Raw genomic sequence first — 17948 nt, forward strand, 5'->3', positions numbered from 1 at the left:
AGTGTGTGTGTTGGGGGAGTGTGTGTTGGGGGAATGTGTGTGTTGGGGGAGTGTGTGTGTTGGGGGAGTGTGTGTTGGGGGAATGTGTGTGTTAGGAGAGTGTGTGTGTTGGTGGAGTGTGTGTGTTGGGGTAGTGTGTGTGTTGCAAAAGTGTGTGTGTTGGGGGAATGTGTGTGTTGGAGAGGGTGGAGTGGGTGTTGGGGGAGTGTGTGTTGGGGGAATGTGTGTGTTGGGGGAGTGTGTGTTGGGGGAATGTGTGTGTTGGGGGAATGTGTGTGTTAGGAGAGTGTGTGTGTTGGTGGAGTGTGTGTGTGTTGGGGGAGTGTGTGTGTTGCAAAAGTGTGTGTGTTGGGGGAATGTGTGTGTTGGAGAGAGTGGAGTGGGTGTTGGGGGAGTGGGTGTTGGGGGAATGTGTGTGTTGGGGGAGTGTGTATGTTGCGGGAGTGTATGTATTGGGGAGTGTGTGTATTGGGGAGTGTGTGCATTGGGGAGTGTGTGTGTTGCGAGAGCGTTTGTGTTGCGGGAGTGTGTGTATTGGGGAGTGTGTGTATTGGGAGGAGTGTGTGTGTTGGGGAAATGTGTGTGTTGGGGGAGTGTGTGTGTTGGGAGGAGTGTGTGTGTTGGCGGAGTGTGTGTGTTGGGGGAATGTGTGTGTTGGGAGGAATGTGTGTGTTGGGAGGAATGTGTGTGTTGGGAGGAGTGTGTGTGTTGGCGGAGTGTGTGTGTTGGGGGAGTGTGTATTGGGGGAATGTGTGTGTTGGGGGAGTGTGTGTGTTGGGGGAATGTGTGTGTTGGGAGGAATGTGTGTGCTGGGGGAGTGTGTATGTTGGGGAGTGTGTGTGTTGGGAGGAGTGTGTGTGTTGGGGGAGTGTGTGTGTTGTGAGAGCGTGTGTTGCGGGAGTGTGTGTATTGGAGAGTGTGTGTGTTGGGAGGGGTGTGTGTGTTGGGGGGATTGTGTGTGTGTTCGAGGAGTGTGTGTGTTGCGGGAATGTGTGTTGGAGAGGGTGGAGTGGGTGTTGGGGGAGTGTATGTTGGGGGAATGTGTGTGTTGGGGGAGTGTGTGTGTTGGGGGTGTGTGTTTGTTGTGGGAATGTGTGTGTTGGGGGAGTGTGTGTGTTGGGGGTGTCCGTTTGTTGCGGGAATGTGTGTGTTGTGGGAGTGTGTGTGTTAGAGAGGATGGAGTGTGTGTTGTGGGAGTGTGTGTTTTGCGGGAGTGTGTGTGTGGGAGAGGGTGGTGTGTGTGTTGGGGGAGTGTGTGTGTTGGAGGAGTGTGTGTGTTGGGGGAGTGCGTGTGCTGAAGAGGGTGGAGTGTGTGTAAGGGGAGCGTATATGTTTTGGGGGGTGGGTGTGTGTGTTGGGGAAGTGTGTGTGTTGGGGGAGTGTGTGTGTCGGAGAGAGTGGAGTGTGTGTCGCGGGAGTGTGTGTGTTGTGGGGAGTGTGTGTGTAGGACAGGGTGGAGTGTGTGTTGGGGGAATGTGTGTTTTGGGGAGTGGGTGTGTGTGTGTTGGGGGAGTGTGTGTGTAGGAGAGGGTGGAGTGTGTGTTGGGGGAGTGTGTGTGTAGGAGAGGGTGGAGTGTGTGTTGCGGGAGTGTGTGTGCTGTGGGGAGTGTGTGTGTAGGAGAGGGTGGAGTGTGTGTTGGGGGAGTGTGTGTGTAGGAGAGGGTGGAGTGTGTGTTGGGGGAGTGTGTGTGTTGGGGGAGTGTGTGTGTAGGGGAGGGTGGAGTGTGTGTTGGGTGAGTGTGTGTGTTGGGGGAGTGTGTGTGTTTGAGAGGGTGGAGTGTGTGTTGCGGGAGTGTGTGTGCTGTGGGGAGTGTGTGTGTAGGAGAGGGTGGAGTGTGTGTTGCGGGAGTGTGTGTGTTGGGGGGGTGTGTGTGTTACAGAGGGTGGAGTGTGTGTTGTGGGAGTGTGTGTGCTGTGGGGAGTGTGTGTGTAGGAGAGGGTGGAGTGTGTGTTGGGGGAGTGTGTGTGGTGGGGGAGTGTGTGTGTTGGAGAAGGTGTAGTGTGTGTTGCGGGAGTGTGTGTTGTGGGGAGTGTGTGTGTAGGAGAGGGTGGAGTGTGTGTTGGAGGGGAGCGGAGAATGTGTGTGTGGGGTGGGGGAGAGTTTGTTGGGTGGGGAGTGAGTATATGTTGGGGGCGGGGTATGTTTGTTGGGGAGTTGTGTGCTGGAAAGCGGTGTGTGTTGGGGAGGAGAGTGGATTGTGGGGGAATGTGTGTTGGGTGATTCAGAGTGTGTGTTGGGGGAGGTGTGTATTGGGGAGGTTGGGAGTGTGAGTTGTGGGGAAGTGTCTGTTGGGTGTGTATGTAAGTATTGGGGGTTGTGTGTGTTGGGAGGGGTGTGTGTTGGGGAGATTTGGAGTGTGTGTTGGGGAGGACAGTGAGTTCTGGGGAACACTGAGTTGGGTGTATATGTATATATTGGGCTGTGAATGTTGGAAGGGGCATGTATTGGGGAGGTTGAGTATTTGCGTTGGGAGGTTGGGTGTGTGTGTTGTGGGGAGTGTGAGTTGAGGGGGAATGTGGATTGGGTGTCTATGTATGATGTGAGTGGTGGATGTTGGGAGTGTGTGTTGGCGGACTGTGTGTTGGAGAGGTTGGGAATTTGTGTTGGGGGAGGTGTGTGTTGGGGAGGTTGGGAGTGAGTATTGGGAAGGAGTGTGCATTGTGGGGAAGTGTCTGTTGGGTGTATGCGTTTGTACTGGGATGCGACACACACAGCTGCCACCCCCCATACAAATGTAGCTGCCACCCCCCCATACAAATGTAGCTGCCACCCCCCCATACAAATGTAGCTGCCACCCCCCCAAACAAATGCAGCTGCCACCCCCCCATACAAATGTAGCTGCCACCCCCCCATACAAATGCAGCTGCCACCCCCCCCATACAAATGTAGCTGCCACCCCCCCATACAAATGTAGCTGCCACCCCCCCAAACAAATGTAGCTGCCACCCCCCCATACAAATGCAGCTGCCACCCCCCCATACAAATGTAGCTGCCACCCCCATACAAATGTAGCTGCCACCCCCATACAAATGTAGCTGCCACCCCCCCATACAAATGTAGCTGCCACCCCCCCAAACAAATGCAGCTGTCACCCCCCATACAAATGTAGCTGCCACCCCCCCATACAAATGTAGCTGCCACCCCCCATACAAATGCAGCTGTCACCCCCCATACAAATGCAGCTGTCACCCCCCATACAAATGGCATTTGTTAAAATACAATTAGACTTGTTTAATCCCTAACCACTGGTCCTGCAGATAGTGTGCGAGAGCTGAAATGCCAGTCCCACGGGTTGTTGTAGGCGGGTAGTGCCCATGTGTCTGGGGCAGGGCCCAGCCCCTTTGGCGGGCACTGTGGGACACACACTTCCCATCCCACCTAATGCACACATTGCCTGCCAATATAGTTAACTCAGCCACATTCAGGAGATTTAAACAATCCTTGGATAAGTATATGGATGATGACGGGATAGTGTAGGGTGATGGTCTTAATGTAGTTCACTGATCAGTGCAACATCGAGGGCCGAAGGGCCTGTATTGCGCTGTGTTGTTCTATGTCCATTACCCCCCCAAAAAACACACACACCCCCTCCCTCACCAGAACACACATTCCCTACTCAACCCAAACACACACACACCCTCAACACACATACTCCCGCAACACACACACCCCTCCGCCAATACACACACACTCCCACCCCCCAAATCACAAAGACCCCACCTCCAACACACATACTCTCCCAACACACTCACACCCACTCTCCAAAACACACACACCCCTCACCAATACACACAAACTCCCACCCCCAAATCACAAAGACCCCTCCCCCAACACACATAAACCCACTACCCAAAACACACCCACTCCCCCACACACACACACCCCGCCCCAATACACACACACTCCCACTCCTCAAATCACAAAGACCCCTCCCCCAACACACACACCCCCCAACACACATAAACCCACTCCCCAAAACACACCCACTCCCCCGACACACACACTCCCACTCCCCCTGACACACACACTCCCCCAATACACACACTCACTCTCCAAAACACACCCATTCCCCCAACACACCCACTCTCCAAAACACACACACTCCCCCAACACACACACACCCACTCCCCAAAACACACACACTCCCCCAACACACACACTCACTCTCCAAAGCACACACACTCCCCCAACACACCCACTCTCCAAAAAACACACCTCCCCAATACACACACCCCCACTCCCAAAACACACACACCCCTCCCCCAACAACACACAACCCTCCCCAACACATGCACACTTCCCCAAAACACACACTCCCCCAAAACACACACCCTTCCCCCAACACGCCCCCCAAAACACATACACCCTTCCCCCAACACCCCCCCAAAACACACACACTCCCTCCCACACACCCTCCCCCAACAGGCACACTCCCTCCAACACCCCCTTACCACTCTCTGAGTAAAGAACCTGCCTCTGACATCTGTCTTAAATATATCACCCCTCAATTGGTAGTTATGCCCCCTCATACAAGTAGATATAATCATTCTATCTAAAAGTCTCTCCATGCCCACCCTATATAAATCATGATTTGGAGATGCCGGTGTTGGACTGGGATGTACAAAGTTAAAAATCACATAACACCAGGTTATAGTCCAACAGGTTTATTTGAAAACACTAGCTTTTAGAGTGCTGCTCCTTCATCAGGAGATTGTGGAGTGTAAGATTGTAAGACACAGAATTTATAGGAAAAGTTGACAGTGTGATGGAGCTGAGATGATATATTGAAAAAGACCTGGATTGTTTAAGACCTTCCCCACACCTCCACTACTTGCCTTTGAACAACCGCGAAACCTCAAACAGATCATTGCTCATAGCAAACTGCCCGGCTCTCAGGACAACTCCATACAACCCTGTCACAGTGGACACTGCAAGACATGTCAGAGTGTGGACATGGATACCACTATTACGTGTGGGAACACCTCCCACCTTGTACATGGCAGGTACTCATGTGACTCAGCCAACGTCGTCTATCTTATACGCTGCAGGCAAGGATGCCCGGAGGTATGGGTACATTGGGAAACCGAGCAAAGGCTACGGCAATGGATGAATGGGCACCGCACAACAATCAACAGACAGGAGGGTTCCCTCCCAGTTGGGGAACACTTCAATGGTCCGGGACATTCAGCCTCGGACCTTCGGGTGACCATCCTCCAAGGTGGACTTCGGGACAGGCATCAGAGGAAAGTGGCCGAGCAGAGGCTGATAGCTAAGTTCGGTACCCATGGGGAGGACCTCAACTGGGACGTTGGGTTCATGTCACATTACAGGTGACCACCATTGCACTACACACACACACACACACACACACTCTCACATACTCACATACACACGGACACAGGTACACACAGACGCGCACACAAACACCCACACACACCCTTACAGACACACACACTCCCACACTCACACATGCACCCCCTCACAGACTTAAGACACTCTGCACTCACTACACACACACACCCCAGACAGACAGACAGACACACACACACACACACACACAGACCCACATGCACACATATATTTTGTGGGGTGAATTTGGACTTGCAGAGTTACATTGCATTTTGCTCAAAAACTGCATATATTCATGTAGAACTCTGAGCTCAAAAACTGCATGAATTTATGTAAAACTCCATTATCTCACTTTTTAGATTAGAATCAATCTAAACATCAGGTCATAGACAGAGAACACAGGGGGCTAACACCTTCAACATATTGGTAAAAACAATGACTGCAGATGCTGAAAATCAAATACTGGATTAGTGGTGCTGGAAGAGCACAGCAGTTCAAGATTTCGCTGCTCGTTGGATGCTGCCTGAACTGCTGTGCTCTTCCAGCACCACTAATCCAGTATTTGATTTTCAGCATCTGCAGTCATTGTTTTTACCTTCAACATATTGTCTAGCAATCACCATTGTTAACAGCTAACCTGAGAATGCAACTTTTAAAAAAAAGGGTTTTGTGATTTACACATGAAAGAAGTGAAATTATCAATGTATTCTAACAGATGAAAGGCTTAACAGACAATCAATTTTAAATGTATAATTTAAGTTACATCACACTGCAAATTTTTGCTAAAAATTCTGTGTGTTAGGATCGAGCCCTCCACTACCACCAAATGAAGGAGCGTCGCTCCAAAAGCTAGAGTGCTTCCAATTAAACCTGTTGGACTATAACCTGGTGTTGTGTGATTTCGGACAATAACCTGGTGCTGTGTGATTTCGAACTATAACCTGGTGTTGTGTGATTTCGGACTATAACCTGGTGTGTGATTTCGGACTATGACCCGGTGTTGTGTGATTTTGGACTATAACCTGGTGCTATGTGATTTCTGACTATAACCTGGTGCTGTGTGATTTCGGACTATAACCTGTGGTTGTGTGATTACGGACTATAACCTGGTGTTGTGTGATTTCGGACTATAACCTGGTGCTGTGTGATTTCGGACAATAACTTGGTATGTGATTTCGGACAATAGCCTGGTGCTGTATGATTACATTCTATAACCTGGTGCTGTGTGATTTCAGACTATAACCTGGTGTTGCGTGATTTCGGACTATAACCTGGTGCTGTGTGATTTCAGACTATAACCTGGTGCTGTGTGATTTCGGTCTATAACCTGGTGTTGTGTGATTTCAGACTATAACCCGGTGTTGTGTGATTTCAGACTATAACCTGGTGCTGTGTGATTTCGGTCTATAACCTGGTGTTGTGTGATTTCGGACTATAACCTGGTGTTGTGTGATTTCGGACTATAACCAGGTGTTGTGTGATTTCAGACTATTATCTGATGCTGTGTGATTTCAGACTATAACCCGGTGTTGTGTGATTTCGGACTATAACCCGGTGTTGTGTGATTTCGGACTATAACCCGGTGTTGTGTGATTTCAGACTATAACCTGGTGTTGTGTGATTTCGGACTATAACCCGGTGTTGTGTGATTTCAGACTATTATCTGATGCTGTGTGATTTCGGACTATAAACCGGTGTTGTGTGATTTCGGACTATAACCCGGTGTTGTGTGATTTCAGACTATAACCCGGTGTTGTGTGATTTCGGTCTATAATCAGGTGTTGTGTGATTTCGGACTATAACCTGGTGCTGTGTGATTTCGGACTATAACCCGGTGTTGTGTGATTTCGGTCTATAACCCGGTGTTGTGTGATTTCGGACTATAACCGGTGCTGTGTGATTTCAGACTATAACCTGGTGCTGTGTGATTTCGGTCTATAACCCGGTGTTGTGTGATTTCGGTCTATAACCCGGTGTTGTGTGATTTCGGTCTATAACCCGGTGTTGTGTAATTTTGGTCTATAACCCGGTGTTGTGTGATTTCGGTCTATAACCCGGTGTTGTGTGATTTCGGTCTATAACCCGGTGTTGTGTGATTTCGGTCTATAACCCGGTGTTGTGTGATTTCGGTCTATAACCCGGTGTTGTGTAATTTCGGTCTATAACCCGGTGTTGTGTGATTTCGGTCTATAACCCGGTGTTGTGTAATTTCGGTCTATAACCCGGTGTTGTGTGATTTCGGTCTATAACCCGGTGTTGTGTGATTTCGGTCTATAACCTGGTGCTGTGTAATTTCGGTCTATAACCCGGTGTTGTGTGATTTCGGTCTATAACCCGGTGTTGTGTGATTTCGGTCTATAACCCGGTGTTGTGTGATTTCGGTCTATAACCTGGTGCTGTGTGATTTCGGTCTATAACCCGGTGCTGTGTGATTTCGGACTATAACCTGGTGCTGTGTGATTTCGGACTATAACCTGGTGCTGTGTGATTTCGGTCTATAACCCGGTGCTGTGTGATTTCGGACTATAACCTGGTGCTGTGTGATTTCGGACTATAACCTGGTGTTGTGTGATTTCGGTCTATAACCCGGTGCTGTGTGATTTCGGACTATAACCCGGTGCTGTGTGATTTCGGTCTATAACCTGGTGCTGTGTGATTTCGGTCTATAACCCGGTGCTGTGTGATTTCGGACTATAACCTGGTGCTGTGTGATTTCGGACTATAACCTGGTGTTGTGTGATTTCGGTCTATAACCTGGTGCTGTGTGATTTCGGTCTATAACCCGGTGCTGTGTGATTTCGGACTATAACCCGGTGTTGTGTGATTTCGGTCTATAACCCGGTGCTGTGTGATTTCGGACTATAACCCGGTGCTGTGTGATTTCGGACTATAACCTGGTGTTGTGTGATTTCGGACTATAACCTGGTGTTGTGTGATTTCGGTCTATAACCTGGTGCTGTGTGATTTCGGACTATAACCTGGTGTTGTGTAATTTCGGTCTATAACCCGGTGCTGTGTGATTTCGGTCTATAACCTGGTGTTGTGTGATTTCGGTCTATAACCTGGTTTTGTGTGATTTCGGACTATAACCTGGTTTTGTGTGATTTCGGTCTATAACCCGGTGTTGTGTGATTTCGGACTATAACCCGGTGTTGTGTGATTTCGGTCTATAACCTGGTGTTGTGTGATTTCGGTCTATAACCCGGTGCTGTGTGATTTCGGTCTATAACCCGGTGCTGTGTGATTTCGGTCTATAACCCGGTGCTGTGTGATTTCGGTCTATAACCTGGTGTTGTGTGAGCTTTAACTGTGGATTGTTTAAGTCTCTCATCTTTTAGAATGACCATGTTGGTTTCAGTTCTTTCATATTTAAATCACAGAACATTGTAAAGAGTTACATTCTGAAGTGAAGTTTATCTGGGCCCACATGACACCAGTTGTTAATGTATTGAAGGTGTTCTCTCCCTTTGAGGGGGGGAGGGGAATCTGTGTGAGGGTGTGTCTGGACATGGAGGGGGAGTGACGGGACCGGGCGGGGAAGGGCGGGGCTGAGTGACGCGACCATGGCGGGGCGGGGCTGGGTGACGCGGGCCTGTTGGGGCGGGTCTACTGACGCAGTCCTTGGCGGTGTCAGTGACGCGATCAGGGCGGGACGGGGCTGAGCAGGTGACTGTGATCCTGGCTGGTGACGCCGGGCTGGGTGGGATTCGTGATGCGGGGCTGGTGACGCTAAGCCTGGTAACGTGGGGCGGGGTTTGAGACGCCGGGAGTGGCATGTCTTCCGGTGGGGGGGGCGTTAATTGGGAGCGGCGCGCGGCGAGTGACGCGGGCGGTTGACGCGAGGAAGGGCGGGACTGGGGCTGGTGACGCGGTGGGGGGCGGGGCTGGTGACGCCGGGAGTGGCAGGGCGGGACTGTGTCTGGGCTGGGCTGTGCGGGGCGGTTGTCGCGAGGCTGGGCTGGTGACGCGGTTCTGGGCGGGGCTGGTGACGCAGGGAGGGGAGGGTCTCCAGCTCGAGCCGCTGTCCACCGGCCGGGCCGGTTTTATTTTGCTCGGACCCCGCCGCCGCTCCTCCTGATGTCGGATCAAAGGCCTGGGCGCCGGGGCCGGGTTCGCCTGGTTTACCGCTCCCTACAGAGCGCTCAGGATTACCTGGAGCGGGAGGATTTCGGCACCGCCTTCGCCCATTACCTGCTGCTGCTGAACGTGGCGCCGGAGCTGAAGGATATCATCAGGGTGAGTGTGAGTGAGTGTGGGCCCGGGGCCGGGGCCGGGGCTGGGGCAGGGCCTGCGGGGGCCGGGGCTGGGGTCGGGGCTGGGCCCGGGGCTGGGCCTGGGGCTGGGCCCGGGGCTGGGGCAGGGGCTTGGGCCTGGGGCTGGGCCTGGGGCAGGGCCCGGGGCAGGGCCCGGGGCCCGGGGCCGGGGCCGGGGCTGGGGCAGGGCCCGGGGCTGGGGCCGGGGCTGGGGCCGGGGCTGGGCCCGGGGCTGGGGCTGGGCCCGGGGCTGGGGCTGGGGCCGGGGGCTGGGGCCGGGGCCCGGGGTCGGGGCTTGGGCCTGGGGCTGGGCCTGGGGCCGGGGCCCGGGGCCGGGGCTGGGGCCGGGGGCTGGGGCCGGGGCCCGGGGTCGGGGCTTGGGCCTGGGGCTGGGCCTGGGGCCGGGGCCCGGGGCCGGGGCTGGGGCCGGGGGCCGGGGCTGGGGCAGGGCCCGGGGCTGGGCCCGGGGCTGGGGCTGGGGCTGGGCCCGGGCCGCCTCCACGAGCCTGTGGGACTGGTGTTTCAGCTCTCTGTCTCTCACACACACAGTATCTGCAGGACCGTGGTTAGGGATTAAACAACTCTAATTGTGTTTTAACAAATGCGATTTGTACGGGGGGGGGCGGGAGTGCGGGCACATTTGTACAGTGGGGGGGGAGAGTGTGGCTGTATTTGTACGGGGGGGGGGGAGAGAGTGCGGCTGTATTTGTACGGGGGGGGGAGAGAGTGTGGCTGTATTTGTACGGGGGGGGAGAGAGTGTGGCTGTATTTGTACGGGGGGGGGGAGAGTGTGGCTGTATTTGTACGGGGGGGGGGAGAGAGTGTGGCTGTATTTGTACGGGGGGGAGAGAGTGTGGCTGTATTTGTACGGGGGGGGGAGAGTGTGGCTGTATTTGTACGGGGGGGGGTGGGAGAGTGTGGCTGTCTTTGTACGGGGGGGGGGGGAGAGTGTGGCTGTATTTGTATGGGGGGGGTGGGAGAGAGTGTGGCTGTATTTGTACGGGGTGGGAGAGAGTGTGGCTGTATTTGTACGGGGGGGGGAGAGTGTGGCTGTATTTGTACGGGGGGGGGAGAGTGTGGCTGTATTTGTACGGGGGGGGAGAGTGTGGCTGTATTTGTACGGGGGGGGAAGAGTGTGGCTGTATTTGTACGGGGGGGGGGGAAGAGTGTGGCTGTATTTGTACGGGGAGGGGAGAGAGTGTGGCTGTATTTGTACGGGGGGGAGAGAGTGTGGCTGTATTTGTACGGGGGGGGGAGCGTGTGGCTGTATTTGTACCGGGGGGGGAGAGTGTAGCTGTATTTGTACGGGGGGGGGAGAGAGTGTGGCTGTATTTGTACGGGGGGGAGAGAGTGTGGCTGTATTTGTACGGGGGGGGAGAGAGTGTGGCTGTATTTGTACGGGGGGGAGAGAGTGCGGCTGTATTTGTACGGGGGGGGAGAGAGTGTGGCTGTATTTGTACGGGGGGGGAGAGAGTGTGGCTGTATTTGTACAGGGGGGGTGGGAGAGTGCGGCTGTATTTGTACGGGGGGGGGAGAGAGTGTGGCTGTATTTGTACGGGGGGAGTGGGACAGTGTGGCTGTATTTGTACGGGGGGAGTGGGACAGTGTGGCTGTATTTGTACGGGGGGGGGGAGAGAGTGTGGCTGTATTTGTACGGGGGGAGTGGGACAGTGTGGCTGTATTTGTACGGGGGGAGTGGGACAGTGTGGCTGTATTTGTACGGGGGGAGTGGGACAGTGTGGCTGTATTTGTACGGGGGAGTGGGACAGTGTGGCTGTATTTGTACGGGGGGGGGAGAGAGAGTGGCTGTATTTGTACAGGGGGGGTGGGAGAGTGTGGCTGTATTTGTACGGGGGGGGGAGAGAGTGTGGCTGTATTTGTACAGGGGGGGTGGGAGAGTGTGGCTGTATTTGTACGGGGGGGGAGAGAGTATAGCTGTATTTGTACGGGGGGGGGGAGAGAGTGCGGCTGTATTTGTACGGGGGGGGGAGAGAGTGCGACTGTATTTGTACTGGGGGGGTGGGAGAGTGCGGCTGTGTTTGTACGGGGGGGTGGGAGAGTGCGGCTGTGTTTGTACGGGGGGGTGGGAGAGTGCGGCTGTATTTGTACGGGGGGGGGGGAGAGTGTGGCTGTATTTGTACGGGGGGGGGGGAGAGTGTGGCTGTATTTGTACAGGGGGGGGGGAAGAGTGTGGCTGTATTTGTACGGGGGGGGGAGAGTGTGGCTGTATTTGTACGGGGGGGGGAGAGAGTGTAGCTGTATTTGTACGGGGGGGGGAGAGAGTGTGGCTGTATTTGTACAGGGGGGGGAGAGAGTGTGGCTGTATTTGTACAGGGGGGGGGGGAAGAGTGTGGCTGTATTTGTACAGGGGGGGTGGGAGAGTGTGGCTGTATTTGTACGGGGGGGGGGGAGAGAGTGTGGCTGTATTTGTACGGGGTGGGTGGGAGAGTGTGGCTGTATTTGTACGGGGGGGGAGAGAGTGTGGCTGTATTTGTACGGGGGGGAGAGAGTGTGGCTGTATTTGTACGGGGGGGAGAGAGTGTGGCTGTATTTGTACGGGGGGAGTGGGAGAGAGTGTGGCTGTATTTGTACGGGGGGAGTGGGAGAGAGTGTGGCTGTATTTGTACGGGGGGGGGAGAGAGTGTGGCTGTATTTGTACGGGGGGGGGAGAGTGTGGCTGTATTTGTACGGGGGGGGGGGATGAGTGTGGCTGTATTTGTACGGGGGGGGGGAGAGAGTGTGGCTGTATTTGTACGGGGGGAGTGGGAGAGTGCGGCTGTATTTGTACGGGGGGGAGAGAGTGTGGCTGTATTTGTACGGGGGGAGTGGGAGAGAGTGTGGCTGTATTTGTACGGGGGGGGGAGAGTGTGGCTGTATTTGTACGGGGGGGGGGGGGAAGAGTGTGGCTGTATTTGTACGGGGGGGGGAGAGAGTGTGGCTGTATTTGTACGGGGGGGGGAGAGTGTGGCTGTATTTGTACGGGGGGGGGGGATGAGTGTGGCTGTATTTGTACGGGGGGGGGGGGGAGAGAGTGTGGCTGTATTTGTACGGGGGGAGTGGGAGAGTGCGGCTGTATTTGTACGGGGGGGGGAGAGAGTGTGGCTGTATTTGTACGGGGGGGGGAGAGAGTGCGGCTGTATTTGTACGGGGGGGTGGGAGAGTGTGGCTGTATTTGTACGGGGGGGGGAGAGAGTGTGGCTGTATTTGTACGGGGGGAGTGGGAGAGTGTGGCTGTATTTGTACAGGGGGGGGGAGAGTGTGGCTGTATTTGTACTGGTGGGGTGGGAGAGTGCGGCTGTATTTGTACAGGGGGGGTGGGAGAGTATAGCTGTATTTGTACGGGGGGGGGGAGAGAGTGCGGCTGTATTTGTACGGGTGGGGGGAGAGAGTGTGGCTGTATTTGTACAGGGGGGGGAGAGAGAGTGTGGCTGTATTTGTACGGGGGGGGAGAGAGTATAGCTGTATTTGTACGGGGGAGTGGGAGAGTGTGGCTGTATTTGTACGGGGGGGAGAGAGTGCGGCTGTATTTGTACAGGGGGGGTGGGAGAGTGTGGCTGTATTTGTACAGGGGGGTGGGAGAGTGTGGCTGTATTTGTACGGGGGGGTGGGAGAGTGTGGCTGTATTTGTACGGGGGGGGGAGAGAGTGTGGCTGTATTTGTACGGGGGGGGGAGAGAGTGTGGCTGTATTTGTACGGGGGGGGGAGAGAGTGTGGCTGTATTTGTACAGGGGGGGTGGGAGAGTGTGGCTGTATTTGTACAGGGGGGGTGGGAGAGTGTGGCTGTATTTGTACGGGGGGGGGGAGAGTGTGGCTGTATTTGTACTGGGGGGGAGAGAGTGTGGCTGTATTTGTACGGGGGGGGGAGCGTGTGGCTGTATTTGTACGGGGGGGGAGCGTGTGGCTGTATTTGTACGGGGGGGGGAGAGAGTGTGGCTGTATTTGTACGGGGGGGGGAGAGAGTGTGGCTGTATTTGTACAGGGGGGGTGGGAGAGTGTGGCTGTATTTGTACGGGGGGGGGAGAGAGTGTGGCTGTATTTGTACAGGGGGGGTGGGAGAGTGTGGCTGTATTTGTACGGGGGGGGGGTGGGAGAGTGCGGCTGTATTTGTACGGGGGGGGAGAGAGTGTAGCTGTATTTGTACGGGGGGGGGAGAGAGTGTGGCTGTATTTGTACTGGGGGGGGGGGAGAGAGTGTGGCTGTATTTGTACTGGGGGGGGGAGAGAGTGTGGCTGTATTTGTACGGGGGGGGAGAGAGTGTGGCTGTATTTGTACTGGGGGGGGGAGAGAGTGTGGCTGTATTTGTACGGGGGGGGGAGAGAGTGTGGCTGTATTTGTACTGGGGGGGGGGAGAGAGTGTGGCTGTATTTGTACGGGGGGGGAGAGAGTGTGGCTGTATTTGTACGGGGGGGGAAGAGTGTGGCTGTATTTGTACGGGGGGGGTGGGAGAGTGTGGCTGTATTTGTACGGGGGGGGAGAGTGTGGCTGTATTTGTACGGGTGGGGGGGAGAGTGTGGCTGTATTTGTACAGGGGGGGGAGAGAGTGTGGCTGTATTTGTACGGGTGGGGGGGAGAGTGTGGCTGTATTTGTACAGGGGGGGGAGAGAGTGTGGCTGTATTTGTACGGGGGGAGTGGGAGAGTGTGGCTGTATTTGTACAGGGGGGGAGAGAGTGTGGCTGTATTTGTACAGGGGGGGGAGAGAGTGTGGCTGTATTTGTACGGGGGGGGTGGGAGAGTGTGGCTGTATTTGTACGGGGGGGGGTGGGAGAGTGTGGCTGTATTTGTACGGGGGGGGGTGGGAGAGTGTGGCTGTACTTGTACGGGGGTGGGAGAGTGTGGCTGTATTTGTACTGGGGGGTGAAGAGAGTGTGGCTGTATTTGTACGGGGGGGGGAGAGAGTGTGGCTGTATTTGTACGGGGGGGTGGGAGAGTGTGGCTGTATTTGTACGGGGGGGTGGGAGAGTGTGGCTGTATTTGTACGGGGGGGGGAGAGAGTGTGGCTGTATTTGTACGGGGGGGTGGGAGAGTGTGGCTGTATTTGTACGGGGGGGTGGGAGAGTGTGGCTGTATTTGTACGGGGGGGGGAGAGAGTGTGGCTGTATTTGTACGGGGGGGGGAGAGAGTGTGGCTGTATTTGTACTGGGGGGTGAAGAGAGTGTGGCTGTATTTGTACGGGGGGGTGGGAGAGTGTGGCTGTATTTGTACTGGGGGGTGGGAGAGTGTGGCTGTATTTGTACGGGGGGGGAGAGAGTGTGGCTGTATTTGTACGGGGGGGGGTGGGAGAGTGTGGCTGTATTTGTACGGGGGGGGAGAGAGTGTGGCTGCATTTGTACGGGGGGGGAGAGAGTGTGGCTGTATTTGTACTGGGGGGTGAAGAGAGTGTGGCTGTATTTGTACGGGGGGGGAGAGAGTGTGGCTGTATTTGTACGGGGGGGGTGGGAGAGTGTGGCTGTATTTGTACGGGGGGGGAGAGAGTGTGGCTGTATTTGTACGGGGGGGGTGGGAGAGTGTGGCTGTATTTGTACGGGGGGGGAGAGAGTGTGGCTGTATTTGTACGGGGGGGGAGAGAGTGTGGCTGTATTTGTACGGGGGGGGAGAGAGTGTGGCTGTATTTGTACGGGGGGGGAGAGAGTGTGGCTGTATTTGTACGGGGGGGGGAGAGAGTGTGGCTGTATTTGTACTGGGGGGGGGAGAGAGTGTGGCTGTATTTGTACTGGGGGGGGGAGAGAGTGTGGCTGTATTTGTACGGGGGGGGGAGAGAGTGTGGCTGTATTTGTACTGGGGGGGGGGAGAGAGTGTGGCTGTATTTGTACGGGGGGGGAGAGAGTGTGGCTGTATTTGTACGGGGGGGGAAGAGTGTGGCTGTATTTGTACGGGGGGGGTGGGAGAGTGTGGCTGTATTTGTACGGGGGGGGAGAGTGTGGCTGTATTTGTACGGGTGGGGGGGAGAGTGTGGCTGTATTTGTACAGGGGGGGGAGAGAGTGTGGCTGTATTTGTACGGGTGGGGGGGAGAGTGTGGCTGTATTTGTACAGGGGGGGGAGAGAGTGTGGCTGTATTTGTACGGGGGGAGTGGGAGAGTGTGGCTGTATTTGTACAGGGGGGGAGAGAGTGTGGCTGTATTTGTACAGGGGGGGGAGAGAGTGTGGCTGTATTTGTACGGGGGGGGTGGGAGAGTGTGGCTGTATTTGTACGGGGGGGGGTGGGAGAGTGTGGCTGTATTTGTACGGGGGGGGGTGGGAGAGTGTGGCTGTACTTGTACGGGGGTGGGAGAGTGTGGCTGTATTTGTACTGGGGGGTGAAGAGAGTGTGGCTGTATTTGTACGGGGGGGGGAGAGAGTGTGGCTGTATTTGTACGGGGGGGTGGGAGAGTGTGGCTGTATTTGTACGGGGGGGTGGGAGAGTGTGGCTGTATTTGTACGGGGGGGGGAGAGAGTGTGGCTGTATTTGTACGGGGGGGTGGGAGAGTGTGGCTGTATTTGTACGGGGGGGTGGGAGAGTGTGGCTGTATTTGTACGGGGGGGGGAGAGAGTGTGGCTGTATTTGTACGGGGGGGGAGAGAGTGTGGCTGTATTTGTACGGGGGGGGTGGGAGAGTGTGGCTGTATTTGTACGGGGGGGGAGAGAGTGTGGCTGTATTTGTACGGGGGGGGTGGGAGAGTGTGGCTGTATTTGTACGGGGGGGGAGAGAGTGTGGCTGTATTTGTACGGGGGGGGAGAGAGTGTGGCTGTATTTGTACGGGGGGGGAGAGAGTGTGGCTGTATTTGTACGGGGGGGGAGAGAGTGTGGCTGTATTTGTACGGGGGGGGGAGAGAGTGTGGCTGTATTTGTACTGGGGGGGGGGAGAGAGTGTGGCTGTATTTGTACGGGGGGGGGAGAGAGTGTGGCTGTATTTGTACAGGGGGGGGAGAGAGTGTGGCTGTATTTGTACAGGGGGGGGGGAAGAGTGTGGCTGTATTTGTACGGGGGGGGGAGAGAGTGTGGCTGTATTTGTACAGGGGGGGGAGAGAGTGTGGCTGTATTTGTACGGGGGGGTGGGAGAGTGCGGCTGTATTTGTACGGGGGGGGAGAGAGTGTGGCTGTATTTGTACGGGGGGGGGAGAGTGTGGCTGTATTTGTACGGGGGGGGGGGAAGAGTGTGGCTGTATTTGTACGGGGGGGGGAGAGAGTGTGGCTGTATTTGTACAGGGGGGGGAGAGAGTGTGGCTGTATTTGTACAGGGGGGGGGGGAAGAGTGTGGCTGTATTTGTATGGGGGGGGTGGGAGAGTGTGGCTGTATTTGTACGGGGGGAGTGGGAGAGTGTGGCTGTATTTGTACGGGGGGGGGAGAGAGTGTGGCTGTATTTGTACGGGGGGGGTGGGAGAGTGTGGCTGTATTTGTACGGGGGGGGAGAGAGTGTGGCTGTATTTGTACGGGGGGGAGAGAGTGTGGCTGTATTTGTACGGGGGGAGTGGGAGAGAGTGTGGCTGTATTTGTACGGGGGGGGGAGAGTGTGGCTGTATTTGTACGGGGGGGGGGGGGAAGAGTGTGGCTGTATTTGTACGGGGGGGGAGAGAGTGTGGCTGTATTTGTACAGGGGGGGTGGGAGAGTGCGGCTGTATTTGTACGGGGGGGGGAGAGAGTGTGGCTGTATTTGTACGGGGGGAGTGGGACAGTGTGGCTGTATTTGTACGGGGGGAGTGGGACAGTGTGGCTGTATTTGTACGGGGGGGGGAGAGAGTGTGGCTGTATTTGTACGGGGGGAGTGGGACAGTGTGGCTGTATTTGTACGGGGGGAGTGGGACAGTGTGGCTGTATTTGTACGGGGGGAGTGGGACAGTGTGGCTGTATTTGTACGGGGGAGTGGGACAGTGTGGCTGTATTTGTACGGGGGGGGGAGAGAGAGTGGCTGTATTTGTACAGGGGGGGTGGGAGAGTGTGGCTGTATTTGTACGGGGGGGGGAGAGAGTGTGGCTGTATTTGTACAGGGGGGGTGGGAGAGTGTGGCTGTATTTGTACGGGGGGGGAGAGAGTATAGCTGTATTTGTACGGGGGGGGGGGAGAGAGTGCGGCTGTATTTGTACGGGGGGGGGAGAGAGTGCGACTGTATTTGTACTGGGGGGGTGGGAGAGTGCGGCTGTGTTTGTACGGGGGGGTGGGAGAGTGCGGCTGTGTTTGTACGGGGGGGTGGGAGAGTGCGGCTGTATTTGTACGGGGGGGGGGGAGAGTGTGGCTGTATTTGTACAGGGGGGGGGGGAGAGTGTGGCTGTATTTGTACAGGGGGGGGGGAAGAGTGTGGCTGTATTTGTACGGGGGGGGGAGAGAGTGTGGCTGTATTTGTACAGGGGGGGGAGAGAGTGTGGCTGTA

The 17948-nt window shown here is 55.5% G+C and overlaps 1 protein-coding gene across 3 annotated transcripts in view; it reads left to right on the top strand.

Annotated features, from left to right (window-relative positions):
- Nucleotides 1-9339: 9339 nt before the first annotated feature.
- Nucleotides 9340-17948, top strand: part of prmt9 (protein arginine methyltransferase 9) — a 65544-nt gene continuing 56935 nt past the window's right edge. Inside the window, exon 1 of one of the 3 annotated variants that reach the window (XM_072567853.1) lies at nucleotides 9340-9586. In XM_072567853.1, the coding sequence (XP_072423954.1) occupies nucleotides 9428-9586 (159 nt within the window). In that variant the 5' untranslated portion in view covers nucleotides 9340-9427. Of the gene's footprint in view, nucleotides 9587-10090; nucleotides 10169-17948 lie in introns of those variants that run through there. The other 2 variants (XM_072568174.1, XM_072568078.1) reach the window with 2 other exon arrangements.

This window comes from Chiloscyllium punctatum, chromosome 1, assembly GCF_047496795.1.
Source record: "Chiloscyllium punctatum isolate Juve2018m chromosome 1, sChiPun1.3, whole genome shotgun sequence".
Taxonomy (NCBI): Eukaryota; Metazoa; Chordata; class Chondrichthyes; order Orectolobiformes; family Hemiscylliidae; genus Chiloscyllium; species Chiloscyllium punctatum.